This window comes from Protopterus annectens, chromosome 2.part0 (assembly GCF_019279795.1).
Source record: "Protopterus annectens isolate FY-2018-M chromosome 2.part0, PAN1.0, whole genome shotgun sequence".
NCBI classification, from domain to species: Eukaryota; Metazoa; Chordata; order Ceratodontiformes; family Protopteridae; genus Protopterus; species Protopterus annectens.
In genome coordinates this window covers 218,465,302-218,482,491 of record NC_056728.1, presented here as the reverse complement: position 1 = coordinate 218,482,491, position 17,190 = coordinate 218,465,302, and the positions used below count along the sequence as shown (strand labels likewise).

General features: G+C 44.3%; 1 protein-coding gene across 1 annotated transcript in view; it reads left to right on the top strand.

The window, feature by feature from the left end:
* Positions 1-17,190, top strand: part of HSPD1 (heat shock protein family D (Hsp60) member 1) — a 194,488-nt gene that overhangs the window by 74,126 nt on the left and 103,172 nt on the right. Inside the window, exon 9 of the mRNA XM_044060304.1 lies at positions 6,036-6,281. Within this exon, the coding sequence (XP_043916239.1) occupies positions 6,036-6,281 (246 nt within the window). The remainder of the gene's footprint in view (positions 1-6,035; positions 6,282-17,190) is intronic.

Genomic DNA, 17,190 nt, shown 5'->3' with positions numbered 1-17,190 from the left:
GTTTGTGTCCTAGAGCTTTGAGATATCAAAAGGGGTATACTGCAGTGAGGCTTGCAGCTCTGTTACGCATAACTGTTCCATCTTTCATCCCTTTTTGGAATTGGTTGAGAAGCACTGGGAAACCCCTGATCTTCTCATTTAATGATTATCTCCCAGGCTCCCTCTGGTAATGGACTGTGCATGGTTGCTAATGTTGCAGACTTGTCTTCCTCTGTAGAATGAGGACTCTCTCTTTTTGAGGATTAGCTTAGCCGCAGTATTCAGTGAGAGGAAGACTATTGGCTAGGTCCAGTTATGTTAGTGAGGACCAGCATCTTTGGCTGCTGTACTCTCGGGGGGTGGGGGGGGGGGGCTAGTGCTGTTTTTTGTCAGACAGCAAGCACTTGTTGCCTTTTTAGTCTCCGGTTTTGAAGGAGGGTAACAACTTAAAATGCTTTCTACTGGAGAATTTGCTGCAGGCATAAAGCCTGCATTTGTTTGGGGTGTCTGTTTTTTTTTTTGGGATCTACATTGTCACCCTGTCAGTTCGTTTGGTCTCCTATTTACTTTGGCCTGGCGATACCTTTATGATCTATCACTTTTCATTCCTCAGCGAATAGGTTCGGATCGGATTCCCTAATATGACTCTACAACTCTCTTTTGCAGACTTAAGATGTGACTCAAGCGCTTTCCTTTACCTGTAATGCCCCTAATTACTGCTTTACCTCGGATCTCATTTTGTCGCACTAGTGATTTGGTCGGGATTTTGAGCTATTAAGCTGTAGACTGTTAGTCAATTGAGCGTATTTTTTCTCGCTACTAAATCTTTTAGTACCGTCCTTTCTAAAGTCTACTTTCCTACCATTGTTGGGAGTCCTTTCTTTTACCTCACCGGAGGTAATTTTTATATCCTTGCTGGTGGTGTCTTGGGTGTGTGTAGTTTTCTGGTATGGCAGACAAACCTACTGGTTTCAAGAAATGCACTTCCTGATATGCCCACAAAGTGTGTATTTAGGCACTGCTCACCTTCAGATTCCTTGTGAAATCTGAAGGTTTTAATGCCAGGGCAGTATGTGATTGGTGTGCTCCATATTTTGAAAGGTATGTTGCCTGCTTCGGTTCCTTCTAAATCAGGGGCTCAAAGCCCCTTGAAATTGCAGGAATTTGGAGATCAAGGAATCTGGGAAATATTCCCCTGTCCAGTCTCCTCCTGTTTAGAGTTCAGAAGTAAAACAAGTCTCTGATCCTGTCATCCCTGTGGCGAAAAAGGTTTCGGATCAGACTTTGTCAGATGCGATTGCATGCCCAGACAATTCTCCTCTGTTCATTCTTCACACTTCTCTCTGGATCAGGTTTCTCCTAGATTGAGGTCTGCTTTTTTGAGGGAGATTCCAAAAAAGACTTCTCATCCTTCAGGTCTGGATGGGATGATGAGAAAATTTTTAAGCTCTGATCCGGATGGGGGTCCTTCAGGCTCAGTCCTCCATCAGATCAATGAGTCTGCAATCTTCACACCCTTTTGTGACTCCATCAGGTCGGATTTGAGAAGATTGAGTCTCAAGGTATCTGATCTGCGAACGTTGGCTTCCTCAGCTGACTTTCCCTAATCGTTCAGCTCAGAGGTTCTTTGGCTCAGTGTTGGAGTATAGTGTCTGGTCCAGGGGGGTTACTTCGACACTGAGGGTTTTGGAGCCATCACTTCTTTTGTGCTGGACAGCTCTGGTCCAATTCCCTCCTTGGCAGCAGAAACCAGAGGGAGTGGAACATAGCTGATTGATCAAAGAGCTTAGGCTTCAGGGAAGCTGCTTTCCACTTCTGAATCTTCTGCCTTTGCAGTAGTAGGAAGGGGCATCTCCTGTCCAGGGAATCCTTTGGCTATATCATCTCTTCAGATGCTATTCCTAGCCCTCCTCAGGATATAATTGTGTCATCTTACTCCACAAAGACAGCCAACCCATAATAGCTTCCGCAGTCCCTGCGTAGGGGCTTCCTCTTTCATCTGACACTTCTCCTCTGCAGTAAACCAATGAAGAGGTTCCTTGGAAGAAACTACACAAAAGGAAGCAGTTGGATTCTCGTCGGGAATCTTTGACGGAGGGCACTTATTTTGTTGAAGGGTCCCCCAGATCTCCAAAAAAACATCTCATTTGAAGACAGTTTCGAAATCTTGCACCAAAAAGTGTATGATCCTCCCAGAACCCTTAAGAGGAATCTATGTTCTTGGAAGATTTTGGGTCTGGCCAATTGCCATTTTGGGTTACCCCTTCCTCCTGGCAAATGAGCTTGTTGACCTTGTCTACTGCTGTGCATGAAACGAGACAGACTTTGTAGAGCCTATCCCTAAATGCCCGGACAAGATTTAAAAAAAAAAAAAGGCTAGCAGAGCTCATCTGTCTATTCCCGTAGAGTCTGTACAAAAGTGTGCATATACTTCAGCGACCTTTGCAATTCTGAATTACCTGGCACATATTACTAGGTTCAATCCAAAAAGAAGACTTCAACCACCACAGCAACGAGCAGCAAAAAAGCAGCTTAAAGTAGAAATAAAACAGGAATTTTAATAACAAGGTAAGCACTTTCGCTGAAGACCACTTCATCAGACCTTTAATGCAACACGACAGACTACAGCCTTTATCAAGAGAGCTGCACCAATAAGCACACAAATCTAAAAACCAACCAATAAAAACAAGTCTGACTCAATTTAAATTTGACATAAGTAGTGACATTTGCTGCTCATTTATAAAACAGAGCCTGCTCATTTATAAAACAGAGCAGCTGAACCAATCAGCTCGGTGAAGTAGGCCATGCAACACTGGCCTTTAAGAAATACTGTCATAAATTATGTTTAACATTGGCTCGTGGTGTAATCCAGTTTAGCTCTCTGGACCCATCTTATTTGCAATATCACAACCCCGTAGATCCTCAGTTAGCATTTCAAGGATAGCAATTTTAAAAACAAATAGCAGCACTACATTCTACAAAGTTTTGCTAAAACATTAGCCATCCTGTTCATGATATTCCCTATATAGCGCAAGTCACATGCTTGACACAAAGCCAAGTAAACAATGATGGCACTTAGCATAAAAAAACAATGTTTTTGTCGGAGAATTCCAGGCCGTAAGTCTAATACTACTTTTTGACAAATGTACAAGGATTATTATTCTTATGTTGGATAGTTCTGGAACCACATTTTTTCTTTATGTAGTAATTGGTCGGTTAAGCGTGTTTTGTGTTGCACTACTTTCCATAAACCACCTTTGCCTTGTTCCAATTTGCTAGGCATGTTCCCCATGCCACTCCTGTGAAACCTGCAAGTATATATTTGTCACTAGTAGCAAGTAGCTTTCTGCCTGTAATTCTTATATAGACATTGTTTTTTTATGGTGACTAAGAGTGCCGTCATCATTGAATTGGCTTTGTCGAGCATGTAACTTAATATGTTGGCAAAACTAACAGGATGCTGAATGACAGGATTTTGGAGCATGTAGGGGATATCTGGATTAACAGGATGGCTAATGCTTTAGCGAAACACTTTGTGGAATGTGGTGCTGCTCATTGTTTTTAAATTTGCTATCCTTGAAATGTTAAGAGGATCTATGAGGTGGTGGTATTGTGAATAAGACGAAGGGCCGCCCAAGGTTACTGCAGCTGGGAGCTCTGTTCCATCCATAAATGAAAACGTCCGATATTTAAGTTGTGTACTTAACCATAACTATGCATTTGTGCTGTCCATTTTCATTCTTCAACTTCCCTCCTGTCTTATCCCCTTCCTTGTCTTTGGGAATGACCTGATGGAGATTGTCAGGAACCTTTGTCTCTATTAGAGCTCCTGTTCTGTTCTGTTCTATTACATACTTTTCTAGCAGTGTTACCTTTTTCTAACCTAGCTTAGAGACCGCAAACTCTGAGGTAAAGCATTGCTAAAGGGCATTGTGGGTAAAGGGAGGAGCAAGGGTCTGATCCTAGACTGCAAAATAAATAGTCTGATCCGAGGATTGGATCCAAACCCATTTGTTGAGGAATTAAAATGGACAACACAGATGCATAGTTATGTTAAGTACATAACTGTTTAAATTCTTGCAGCTTTGAAATGCATTCGCACTGTGTACCACTAACAGCAGTAAAAAAAAAAATGTATAGATGTATACATATAGATACATCCTTATCAAGAGGATTAAAGCCAACAGCCTCTGCCCCTTTCCAGAATAGGATGGGTGTCTTTTTCTAGTTTTAACAGGCCATGGACAGTATTTTGCTGTCCAGTTCCTCTTTCCAGGACCATGATTTATTCTTTTAATTGTTTTATTCTGTGGTGTTCTAAGCTGTCGGTTTGCTGCTGCATGGTTATAACCGTTGCATGTGGAAAGTTATCAGGTTTCACCTTTAAGTGTAGCGGCAATTAGTAAAATCTGGTTTAATATTCCTTAAGATATTTGGCATCTTGGTACAGATGGTCCTCGCTGGTTTCCTTAGTCATTTTCCTCTGGGTGGACATCACTTCTAGTAGGCTTTGGCCTGTGCAGCATTTCTACATTTTCGTATTGGTGGGGATATTTACTTGGTGATATCTGACTAGTCCTTGTGGGGCATCGCCCCCAGCAGGGGAGGTGAGATTTGTTCCTTAGAACTCTGAGCCTTACCAGTTGTCTGCTGTTACAGCCAAATCCTGGAGTAGAACTCTCTTTTTTTTTAGCATTCCATGGGTGACTGGCGGCTAGTTTGGATTCCTATGGCTGGTTGAGGGCTTCCCAATGGAGAAGGCCACCTTCCTTTTAGAATCTGTGTTGACACTTTTTGTAGATGCCGTTGACTCCTCAGTTTGTTGGCCTTTTACATGTTGAGCTGTACAGTTCCTTGTCTGGTGACACAGCTGTAGGTTTAAGTTCAGACCTGAGCAAGATATCTGGGTAATGTAACCCCAGTGGTATTACTAAACTGTGTGCTGTTTCACACTTTTATGGTTGTGAAGTTTTGCTCCCTGGGTTTTCTGGGGGTGATTGCCCCAGGCAGAGTTGCTAATGACTAGTTTTCTGCAATCTGAGTTATCGGATTAGGTAGATTGATCTAGTACACATTGTTTAAATTATGCCATACTGTTCTGTATTTGTCAGTCAGTCAAATATGATGGACCAGTAGACCAATGTATGTTGTCTGGGGCTGTTAATTCTCACTGAGGTTTCGAATGCTGCATGGTAATCTGTAACATTTGTAGTGTTACTGTGTTGTGTACTGTGGGCATGTTGTAAAGCTGTATACACTTTCCTAGTTAAATGACTTATTAATTACATCACATACCTTGACTGGGTCAATTTGTGGGAGCTACTTGTTTACAGTGAAGGCCCAGGAAGACTAGTTGAGATGGCAAATAGCTGCGGTTCGTCAACTTTAGTGACACTGAACTACTTTTTATGAACAGTATGACAAGGTAAATGAAGTGGCAAGTTGAATTGCCATGTGATCTGTTTGCTGTGAGTGGAGAATAAGGTTTGAGTTTTGCTGCATGCAAAAAAAAAAAAAAAAAACTCCTGAAAATTAGTAATTGGGGAAAACCTGCATAAGCCTGCTTACTAATGCAAACAAAAATATTGGTGGGCACATTTGTTGTCCTTGTGTTTTCACTTAAACCTCCAGGTACTTAAACAAGGATGTTTGCTGCCTGAAGTCGTAACAATTTGTAAGTTACAGCTCAAGTTCTCAAAATGCATTGTTTTGGGAAATCCATTGGCAGTTATTTGATGGCATATGATGCTATACTACAGTTTCTAGTGTTTTAAATACAGATTTCAGGACTGCTGTTCATGGGTAAGTACTACATGAATACTTTAAAATGTTTTAGTCCACAGATTTTAATCTGTAGTTTGTATCTTAAATTTTAAATTCGGGTGTACTTGTTAAGGCTTTTAAGTATCTCCTGAACATAGCTGTGCTCTTTTATCTGTGACTAGGTCAACACAAGGCAGATTTGGGACGTTCTTAGGTTAGCAAACAAGTTGGAAGTCTTGGTCATTATTTTTCCAGCTGTCATTTTTTTTTTTTTTTTTTCATTAAAATTTTAGGTCTTTGGTGATGAAGCCCTGGTCCTCAATGTTGAAGATATTCAGGTTCAGGATTTTGGAAAGGTGGGAGAAGTCATAGTCACTAAAGATGACACCATGCTGCTGAAAGGGAAAGGAGACCAGGCCAGCATTGAGTCACGCATCCAGGAGATTGTTGAACAATTGGAGCTCACCAGTAGTGAGTACGAAAAGGAAAAACTAAATGAAAGACTGGCCAAGCTTTCTGATGGAGTAGCAGTACTGAAGGTAAGGCATGTTGTGTTACTAATTATTTCAACTGTTAGTATGGTTTGGCATCCCCCTCCTTTGCTTCATTGTCACACCAAAATTCAGTAAAACGTTTTCCAGTGTTATTAAAATAGTACATGGAACTCTGAAGTTTTTTGAAGCCTAAACTCGTGTGTGCTATTTTCTGGACTGCTTGTAATTGAACCGTGTTTAACATTTGTTGACCGGGAAAGTCGGACTAGGACAGAGAGCCTATTTTCGGAGGAGGCCCAGGGAGAAATGCTCCAGATGCGTCTTTGGAATGTGGGGGGAGGGCAGAGTACCTGGAAGGAACCCACACAAATGTGGGGAAGACATGCAGCCTCTACACAGAATGCACCCCAGCCGAGAATCTAACTTGGAGAGCCTCTTGCTATGAGGTGACCATGTTAACTGCTGCACCCCTGCACCACCCATTTACTTTGTAACAGACTTGCTCCTTGTTGGATAATTAACATTTCAATGTGCAATGAACTGTAACAGCTTGGTATTTTGTATATGTTGAGCCCTTTTAGGCCCCCTCCCCCCATTTTTCATAATCGCATTAGTAGAGTAAAATAATCCTAGCTTTGTAGATGGCAGGTTGCGTAGTGATTTTATATTCTGTTAGTAAAACATCTGAGTTTTGTACTGTTGGTTCAGATTGGCCACTGGTTTAAAATTTGTGGTTTGAAGTAGCATTTAGCTTTTTCAGACCAGATTTAGTTGACTTTTGTTTAGTGTTTGGCATTCCTCCTTTTCTGTCTTTGCTACATTTTAATACCTTCACCATCCATATGGAATGAGAGTGAAACAATGTTTCTATCCTATCATCACCACTAATTGTTCTGCTTGGTTAAGAAAGCTGCTTCAGCAAACTTTTCCTTTGTCTATCATTTTCACAAAGCTGTACAGCCTGCCCATGGTCCTCAAGATACATTTGATTAAAGTATGATACACTCAGTGTAATACCATATCTGATGTAAATCTTCATTCCTTAGTGGTAGGACTTTGATTCTGTCCTCTGAACAGACACTGCCATTTCCAAGCTTGCACCAGCCAAAAACTCAGCTAAGACCTACCCATAATGCCCCTGTCTCTCCAGATCTCTGCCGTGCTTGTTGATATACCAGATGACTGACATGTCCGACTGAATTGCAATGGTTCCAGAAGGGAGGAATGTATGGAACGCTTGCAATGCTAAGAGAACTGCCCTCAGTTCTGGGATATTTATGTGCAAATTGGCCTCCATGGGAGACCAGGTGCCTTGGACAGTCTATCCCTGGAAATGCCCCCACCACACACACACACACACACACACACACACAGGGAAGTGTTAGTGGTCGCTGTGGGCTAGGGGAGATGGAACAGTCGACACCAAAGATTCAATTCTGGCTTCATCCACCATAGCATTTTTCCTTGCAAAGTTTTGTAAGATGTATCATGTGGTCGAGTGGGTGAGTTAAGATTGACAGTTGTGAAGATAGGAGCCACTCTAGTATTCTTGTGTGCAACCTCGCCAGTGGTACTAGAGTAATGGCAGCTGCCATGGAGCCTAAGAGTTGCAGTACAAGGCGTGCTGGTACAAAGGTCTGTGGAAGAAGGGCTTGGATTTGGTGTCATTTTCGAAAGCCTGTGAGGAGGGAGGGAAGCTTGACATGATGATGAAAACCACGCCAATGAATTCCAGTGTTTTTGTTGGACATTGAGATTTGTCCTTGTTGATTGTAATCCCCAAGTGGAGAGCGAGGCCTTGAGTGCAAGAGGCTGTGGATTAGATTCCTGGTCGAGGCAGTAAGGAGCCAATCATCTAGATACAGAAACAACTGGAATCCTTTGTAGATGAAGATGAGCTACTACAACTGCCATACATTTCGTGAACACTCTGGGGTGGGGGGGCTGTTGAGAGGCCGAATGGCAGTGTTCTGAATTGGTAGTGCTCTGAATTGGTAGTGATTGGCTCCCAACCAGAAGCTGAGAAATCTCTGAGCGGTGATCAATCTTTGTGGTAATACGTGTCTTGGAGGTCTATAGAGCACATCCAGTTTTCCCTCCCTAGAAAGGGGAGAATGGACTGTACCGTGACCATCTGGAATTTTTGAGGTTTGATAAATTTTTTCAGTAGGCTGAGATCCAGGATTAGTCTCCAGTCCCGTTCTTTTTTTTGGTACTAAATAGAACCTAGAGTAAAATCCGGATCCTCTCTGGTGAGACTGGTTGGATGATTTTCTTAGCAGCTGTTGGATTTCTAAGGCTGCTACTTCCCTCTGATTGGGTGGTACATCGAGAATTTGTTTGATGGGTCTGGGAGTTAAATAGATATCTGGTAGCCTCTGGATATTATTCTCTGCCACCAAACATCGGTAGTAGTAAGTTGCCAGGCTGGTAGGTGCAGAGAAAAACGACCCCTGACTGCTTCCAGAGGAAAGCAATCTGGCTGCTGCTCAGGAGCGCTGGAAGGGTCGTCCAGAGAAGGAACCTCCAGTGCCCTGGTTACATGGACCCCCTCTACCCCAAAAGGGGCATCTTAAAGATGAGTTTCCCCCTCTGCCCTGGGGGGATTGCTCACCACGAGTGTCATGGAAGGATCCTTGGGATTTCTTGAACCGCAATTTTCCTCCCCTCTGGTTCCTGGAGTAGGATCTTTGGGGGTTGGAAACATCTGCCCACAGCAAACAAGGTATTTCTGTCTTTCTCACTTTGTGCTAGTGTCTCTTACTTTGGGACCAAAAAGTGCAGATTCATAGACAGGCATGTTGACTAAGGAAGATTTAAAGGGGTCTGCGAAATCGCACAAACTTATCCAAGCATGACGTCTCATGACAATGCCTGATGCAGCTCGAGCTGCCCCCCTTGGTGGTGAGATATCTAATGCATCAAGGAGTTTGAGATGATTCAAGGGTAGCTAGTTGCGAGGTGACAGTGTCACGCACCTCATCAGGCAGTACCCCCACCAAAGAGTAAGACATTTCAGAGATTAGGTCTCTGGAGGCAAAGTGTGCCAGATAGTTTAATGACCAAATGGCAAAGGTCGCTGAAGCATAGGTCCGCTTCCCTAGTCTGTCCGTGGCCTGTGACTCCCTGTTCGGAGGATGGGCAGTGGAATTATCTTCTGCCAATTCCCCTTGTTGGCCACCGCCACAACCATGGAATCTACCATTAACTGCTTGGACCAGTTGGGTTGGTCTTCAGGGGTGGATAGAATTTTGTCCGGCCTCCGGGGGACAGGTTCTAAGTTGTCTGGAGCCTTCCAGGCACACTGCACGATCATCTTAAGCTCATCTGCAGGTTGGGGTCACCCAGGAAGTAGATGGCCGGGCACGGAAGGCCTGCAAGAAAACAAATTCCTCAGAAGGGTTTGAAAGCTTGCAGTCTCCCCGCTGCTTCAGGATTTAGAGAATGTCTCCAAATGAGAAGTCATCTGGGTGAGACCTTGAGGACCCTTCTCCCTCATTTCAGTCTGTCTTCAGTGATAGATTTTTCAAGGGAATCTAGGTGCTTACTCTTGCACAGTTTCTTCCAGGGTGGCTCCCCAGTGGGATCTTCTGAGGAAGACTCTGGAGAAAGGGTTCCCTTCAAAGGGAGGTCTTGCGGCTCCCATGCCCGGGATCCCAAAGTAGGGGGTTGGGACAGCTGCATGCTAGAAGAGGGTTCTGGTGCTGATGTCATTGATGCAGACTGTGAGCCTGTGGAGGAAAGTACCATCTCCCATCACCTAGAAACCAGGCCCACCCGAGAAGGGATGGGAGCCCAGAATGGAGGATAGCCTCCGAACCGGGGTCACACCCTGCCCTGAGGAGCCCACCTCCAGGTACGGAGCTCAGAGGACTGGAAGTTGTCAGAGCAGTCGACATAGACTGCGCTGGGCTGGGTGCCAAGTTGCTGACACACTGCTCAGAGTGCACCGGCTCCAATGGAGCCGATGCAGCAAGGGAGGTATGTGCTGACAGGGAAAACTCTGCAGTTGGGGATGAGACGGTATGCACCGGGATAGTCATCTGTACAGAGATCTCCAGGCCTGGGTAGAGGCCGGAGGAGGGTAAATGGGTGAGTATGCTATGAAGGGTTCCAAGCCAAAGGGGACGGAAGGTCTAGCTGGGGTGGGAAATCCCCTAGCCTTCCAGAAGCTGGTCCACAACCTACACTACATCTTGTTCAGAAAGGCTCCTGGTGGATCTATAGGAGGCTGCTGAAGGAGAATCAGGCCTTTCAAGAAAGGGGCTAAACCGATGCCCAGAAAAGGGGTCTTGCGTTGGTGAGTATCTGGTTCTTGGGAGATGTTTGACTTAAGGAGCCAAGGTCATAGTCTGTGGAGCCAAAATAAGTGATCAGCACCGTGGTCGGGGATGGTGCCAAAGCAGGTATGGTCGTGAAAGCCAGTGTTTGAACAAAGAATGGCACCGAAGCCGATGGTGCTGAAACTGAAATAGTCCACACACACCAGAGACTGCACTAAGGGAGAAGACATGGGGCCTGGTGCCAAAGAGGTCTGCGCCGAGGACGCTGGAGAAGCACAGAGCTGACTCTGTTCCATAACTGACAGATGCAGGAACCAAGTGATTCAGTTTTTCCTTGTGTTTCTTGGTCTTAGGAGATGGTGAGACCTCCGACCCAGAGAGCGCCTCTGAAAAAGGTGTTTTGATTAAACCTTTCAGAATTAGCTTGGTTTTGCGCTCTGCTAGAGTGCGATTGCTAAAACTAGAACAAATATCAAAAGCAGCATTTATATGGTCCATGCCCAAACAGTAAACTCATCGAATGTGGCCGTCTGAGTTGGGTGTCTTACGCCCACACTTGTCACACTGTTTAAACCCCAACTTAACTGTCTGACATAGTACATGCAACAAAGGGCTATCCTAAAGGGAACAACAAGGAGAGAATACCAATGATGGTATTTAAAAATACCACAGGTGGTAAAGGAAGACATACCAAAGGCAGGAGAGAGGGACAGTACCAACGATGGTAAAGATTTAACTACCAAAGGTAAAGGGTAGGAAATAGAAGCAGATTATAGGAGATGGGAAGAAAAGGCGAAACTGACTAAATGACAAAAGTTGAGACTACACAAAACCCCCACTAATTTCTACTTGGCTTTGAGAGAGAGGCTAGGCACGTCTGACGAGGAAAGCAGCAAATGAGATCAGGAGAGACAGAGGGGCATTGTGGGTAGGTCTTAGCTGAGAGTTTTTGGCTGGCACGAGCTTGGAAATGGCCCTGTTGGTTCTTAGGACGGATCCGAAGTCCTATCAGTAATAAATGAATAAAGATCAACACACATGGAACGTTATGGTAAGACAACTTCTTTTTCCCCCAAGGCTACAATGTCTTGCAAGTACTGGGGGTGTGTGTGTCGGGGTGTGTGGGTGTCGGGGCGTCTGTGTACATGTGGGTGTCTGGGGGTGTACATGTGTGTGTGTGTGTGTGTGTATACATATATATATATAATGTGTGTGTGTGTGTGTGTGTCTATATATATATATATATATATATATATATATATATATATATATATATATATATAATGTATGTGGGTGTGTCTATGTCGGGTGTGTCTGTACATGTGTATATATGTGTGTGGATGTCGGGGGTGGTGTCTGTACATGTGTATATATGTGTGTGGGGGTGTCCGGGGGTGTACATGTGTATATATAATGTGGGTGTCGGGGGGGGTGTACATGTGTGTATATATAATGTGTGGGTGTCGGGGGGGGGGGTTACTTGTGGCGGTAATGAAGGTATTCAGTTTCTAGTATCCACTTCCAGCAGCCACAGTTGTCTGGGTTTCTGATTTTAGTTTTCCATGCATAATAGAAAATGCCACAATTACAGCATATAAAAGCATTAGTCATCGTCTAAGTTCTTGCATTTCTTCACCAAAATTGTTTAGTGATAGTAATGACATAGGAGTTTGGGTCCCTTTTTAACATGTAGTAAATTGGTACCACGTACGGTGTATTGTACATGTACTATACAATGACATATTACTTTTCCTCTACTAAGGTATAGCTTAAGAGTAGAGCATGGTATATTTTGGGAACAAATTTTGTTCAAATACACTTTGTATCCATGAATTCTGGTGAAGCATAAACTTCCATATAAAACTGGCAGTTTGCCTGCTGTTTAGTAGTCATCCTGTTGACTATAGCAACTGAATGCTGGAAGGACTTGCTTCAGTATGCTTGTGTTCTGGGCATACTGAATATTTTTTGGTAATGTACAAGATTCACACTCTGCCTGTGCAGATTGAAGACTATTGTTAAAGTTAAGTTGTGGCTGTAATGCCTGAGACTAAGCAAGAAGTTCAGAATTGTCCTATCTTCAGTATTAAATTGTCCTTTACTAGCAATAGCAGGCAGGAAAAGTCCTGCTCTTGACCATTATACAAGGCAACCATGAGGAGTGATGCAAAGACTGTTCTCCAGGGCAGCAGTAGAGGCAAGAAAGGGAGAATATCTGTGATTCAGCAACCTATATGCTACCTCGGACGCTGTATCCTCCCAACACTTAGCCTAGTACCTATGAACCTGTCTGCCCGAGGGCATTTATAAGCTTAGCCAGTGTGTGTCTGCTTTCGCCACCCCATTGATTAACTGATCCTCTGTCAAGCAGAACCAATGAAGTGATCCCAGGGGTGCATTTTCGGTTACCCATCCACTTGTCAAGGTTTTCCTTGAGTATTGGTGAGGGGCTCTGCCTAATGTAGTTTGGAATTTTGTTCCAAAGCATGAGAGTGACCGGAATCTATCCTTCCAGCATGTTGTATTTATTGTTGTGGTGAGGTCACGCTCACTAGAGCGTGTGTCTCGCAGTGACTTGGATTTCTTTAGTGGAGCATGTCCATCAATTCTGAGTTGAACATGGCTTTGTAAGTCGGGCAGAGATCATCTCTGAGTAAGCGGTATGCCACTGAGTATAGCTGGAGTTTTTTCAGTCTGGCTGCATAGGACATATGTTTGAGGCCAGTAATCCTCTTGGTGAGGTACTTTTGTGGTCTTTCCAGCTGTTGGAAGTGTCTTGTGGGGTACATCCCAAATGGGCATTGTACTCTATGATGGTCTAATGAGTGACTAGTAGAGGGGCACTATAACCTCTACATTTCTAGATGCAAACCCTTTAGTAATTAGATGGGCCACATAGAAAGATTACCTAACTACTTTGGCAATATGATTCAGAGAGATTACTATCTACCTGGGTCTCTAGATCTCTTTTATTACCTCTTCTGTATTAAGGGGCTGCCACCTATGTGGTAATTCGTGGGTGTTTTGTTTTTCCCAAATGGGATGACCGTGCACTTTAGCATTTAGCTTGGCCATGACTTTGACACCAGGTGTCTGTGTCAGTAAGTCCCTTTTGGAAGCTATCAGTACCAGCCGGAGAGTCCATTATGGCTCCCAGTTTGCAGTCATCGGCGAACTTGGTTAGCCATAGCCGTCCTGTTTGCTTGTACTCTGAAGTATATGCCGAACAGTAGGGGTCCCAGGACCGAGCCTTGCTGGACACCACTTGACTGGTTTAGAGTCTGACCTGGAGCCCGCTATTCTTTGAGTTCTGTCTGTAAGCCAGTATTTGTACCCATATTGGGCAAGTGCTGCTGCTGCTTCTATAAACAAAACAAAAAATGCTCCCTTTAAATCCATAGCTGGCTTCTAGTACTTGGAATTAAGGGCACATTCAGTTTAGCTACAGATCCACTGCATCCTGTCTCTGGTCTGGGGCAAGGCCTCCCAAGTCTTTCTCAGAGTTCTGTTAAGCAGTTCCAAGATCTGCCAATCTTAATTCTGTAGGGCTTTACTGCAGTAATGTTATAGTGCTTCCCCATAGGGGATGAGGTGCAGCAGACAAGTAGCTGATTTAATCCTGTGAGAGCTGGGTTGTTGTATAGTAGACTATCAGATGAAGGCATACAGCAGATGGCACCAGTGTAGTGGCCGTTACTGGACTTGCTGATCAGGCCCAGCAAAATGTCACTTTACTGATAAGTGCAGAAACTTTTCCAAACTTTGAGTTATTAAAAACGCTGTCACTTGATGCTGCACTACAGTGTCAACACTCATGGGACTCCAGTTGAAGTAACATCACCAGAACGTAATTTAAAACCCAGGAACAGCCCTTTCAGTCAATATCGAATTTACTGCACTTTCAAGTGTCAACTGATGATGGAGGCAGTAGTTTTGTTTTTAAATGTTGCAGTGGTAGCCAGGGAGAAACCACTGTAAAGATCGTTCCTGACATGAAACCACTGTAAAGATCGTTCCTGACATGAGCAATCTTGTAAATGAAAAAGCTTAGCTGAGCAATATTTATTGTTTTAACTCTTGACTAAATTTTCTCCTCTGTACAGGAAAGGTGCTGACTGCATTACATAGAAGTAAGAGGTTTTTTAATCTTTTGGGGGTCATGGTATCAAAGGATTAAAGTCCTGTGGTGATTGTCCTACAAAATTCCTTAAAAGTATGGATAAGATTGCTAGTTTCTTGGCAGGGGGCACAAGTTTGACTGGATGGGAGTTCCTCAGTGAGTGAAACCCTGATGTTCTTCGTTCCCCATTGCTGCAGTCCTTACTATTGGGTATAGTCCGCTGTCCAGTCGGCCCGAATACCAGAGTATAAGGCTGACGTCGGTCAGGGCGCATTAGACTGACGTCAGTACGTCAGGGTACTAATGCGCATGACCGACGTCATATCCTCAGTCTTTTTTGCCGCATGGTCCGATGCAGAAGCAGTTTTGCAAGTGCAGGTTGGCGTTCTGAAATATTTCCGAAACCGGAGTTTCAGACCGAAGCAGAGTTGGCTAAGTACCCGTTGGGGAACATTTTGGTTTTTTCTTGCCTCAGTATTTAACCGGATGTCAGAAAAAGTGAATAACTGTATTTCTTGTGGGAAACAGATACCTCATAGGGATTACCATACCTTGTGTATACCTTGTTTAGGGCCTGAGCACGGCGTTGTTGGTTGCCGCTCTTGTGCTAGGTTTAACAAACGCACTATTAAGAGGAGGTTAGACTGTGCCAGGTTAGTGTTTGGGAAGCGTTGCAATTATAAAATGCCGTCGGATGCTCCGGCGCCGCTTCCAAGAAGCGCAAGGACAAAACAGCGAAGCCTAGGGTTGATGAACCGGCAGTCGGACGTCGGTTCTTTAGAAGGCTCAGTGGAGCCAGAGGTTTTGCCAGGAGTTTCCATGGAGTCTCAGGCAGAAACTTTACTGTTACAGGATGTGCCTTCTCAGGAGGTAGGCCAGGCTGAGGGGCTTCTCAGGTAACTGTTCTTCCCTCTCTTCCCAAGGTAGTTAGAGCCTCTCCTTCTGTTGCTAAAACTTCTTTGAGAGGTAGGCCAAGTTCAGCTTCAGTGGGGGCTTCTCCTAGCATTTCGGTTCTGTACCTAAGAAACATATGCTTAAAATGGCAGAAGATTTGATTACTATGATTAGAGGTTCTATGCCCCCTCCTGATAAGAGGCCTACGGTGGAACCGCAGTTTGATAGTTTTGAACAGTGTTCAGAGGCTTCTGAGTCTTCTGCGGAAGATTTGCAGGAGTATCCTACTTATTCTGATTCAGATGTGGATGATTCCACTCCTACAGCTTCTCCTCCTGAGGATTTCTCATTTTCAGAGACTCTGCATTCCATGAGGGAGCACTTTAAATGGGAAGGCCAGGATTACTCTGATTCCAGGAAAAGGCTTAGGGAATTCTTGTTTTTACCCCAGCATAGGCCCTTAGCTATACCTCCTGTGTTGAATGTGGTGGAAGATGTTTTTGCAGAGGCTTCCCTGAACCCTGATTCTTTGCCTCCTGCTCCTGTTAAACCTGATAGGTATTATAGGGTGCCAAGCTCATAAGTATTTGTTTAAGAGCCCTAGGGCGGACCCAGAAACTGTTTCTCAGGGGCCTAAAGGTGTTAAGGCCTCTGTGGTTAAAAATCCTGTTCCCACTGATAAAGAGGCTAGGGCTTTGGATAGGTGGGGAAAGAAAGTGTATACTTCTTCCACTCTAGCCATGAGGCGTTGAATTGTCAGTTTCACATGCTAAAATATCAAAATTATCTCCTTTCACAATTGAAATCTAAGGTGGATGCTTTGGCGGAAGGTATTGAGTGTAAAGAGTTGCTGGATTTGGTTCATGTGTCTGAACAAGTGGGTAAGCATTCTTTGCAATGTGGTTTTGATGCTGTACAGGCCTCCTCGAGGGTGGCTGCCACTAGTTCTGTTCTTCGCAGGCATGCCTGGTTGAGGGATCAGAATTTAGCTGAGCATGTTAAGACAAGGATTTTGGATGCTCCTTTACAGTCTGATGTGTTGTTTGGTTCGCCTGTGGAAGCAGTTTTAAAGAAAATGGAGGACAAAGCTAAGTCTATGCAAACTGTTAAAGATTTTTGCAGGTGCAGCCACCGAAGTTTAGTAGAAATTGGCCTGCTAAGGGGTGGACATATCCTGCTTATGATTCCCAGTCTAGGGGTAGGTCTAGACGTGGTAGGGGCAGGGCTCAAGGTTCTTTTAGGCCTAGAACAGGGAGCTCACCTGCTCAGACTTCTGGTGAGGGCAGGGGTCAGTCCTTTCGTAAACAGACCCAATGACCTGTTTTTCAGCTGCCAGTAGATTCTCGTCTGGCAGCTCCTTTGGGAGGAAGACTGTCTCTTTTCAAAGAAAATTGGGATTTAATTACTCAAGACAGATGGGTGTTGGATATCATTCACCACGGTTACAGATTTTATTTCCATACCATGCCCCCTTTCAAAGGCATGCCAGACGTTCCTCCTCCACAAAGAAAAGAGGCTCACAAGCAAGTTTCTCAGTTACTCCAGATGGGGGCCATTCAGCCAGTCCCTGTATCAGAGAGGGGCCTAGGATTTTATTCTCGCCTGTTCCTAGTACCAAAGAAGGGGAACACGTGGAGACCAATTTTGGATTTATCTC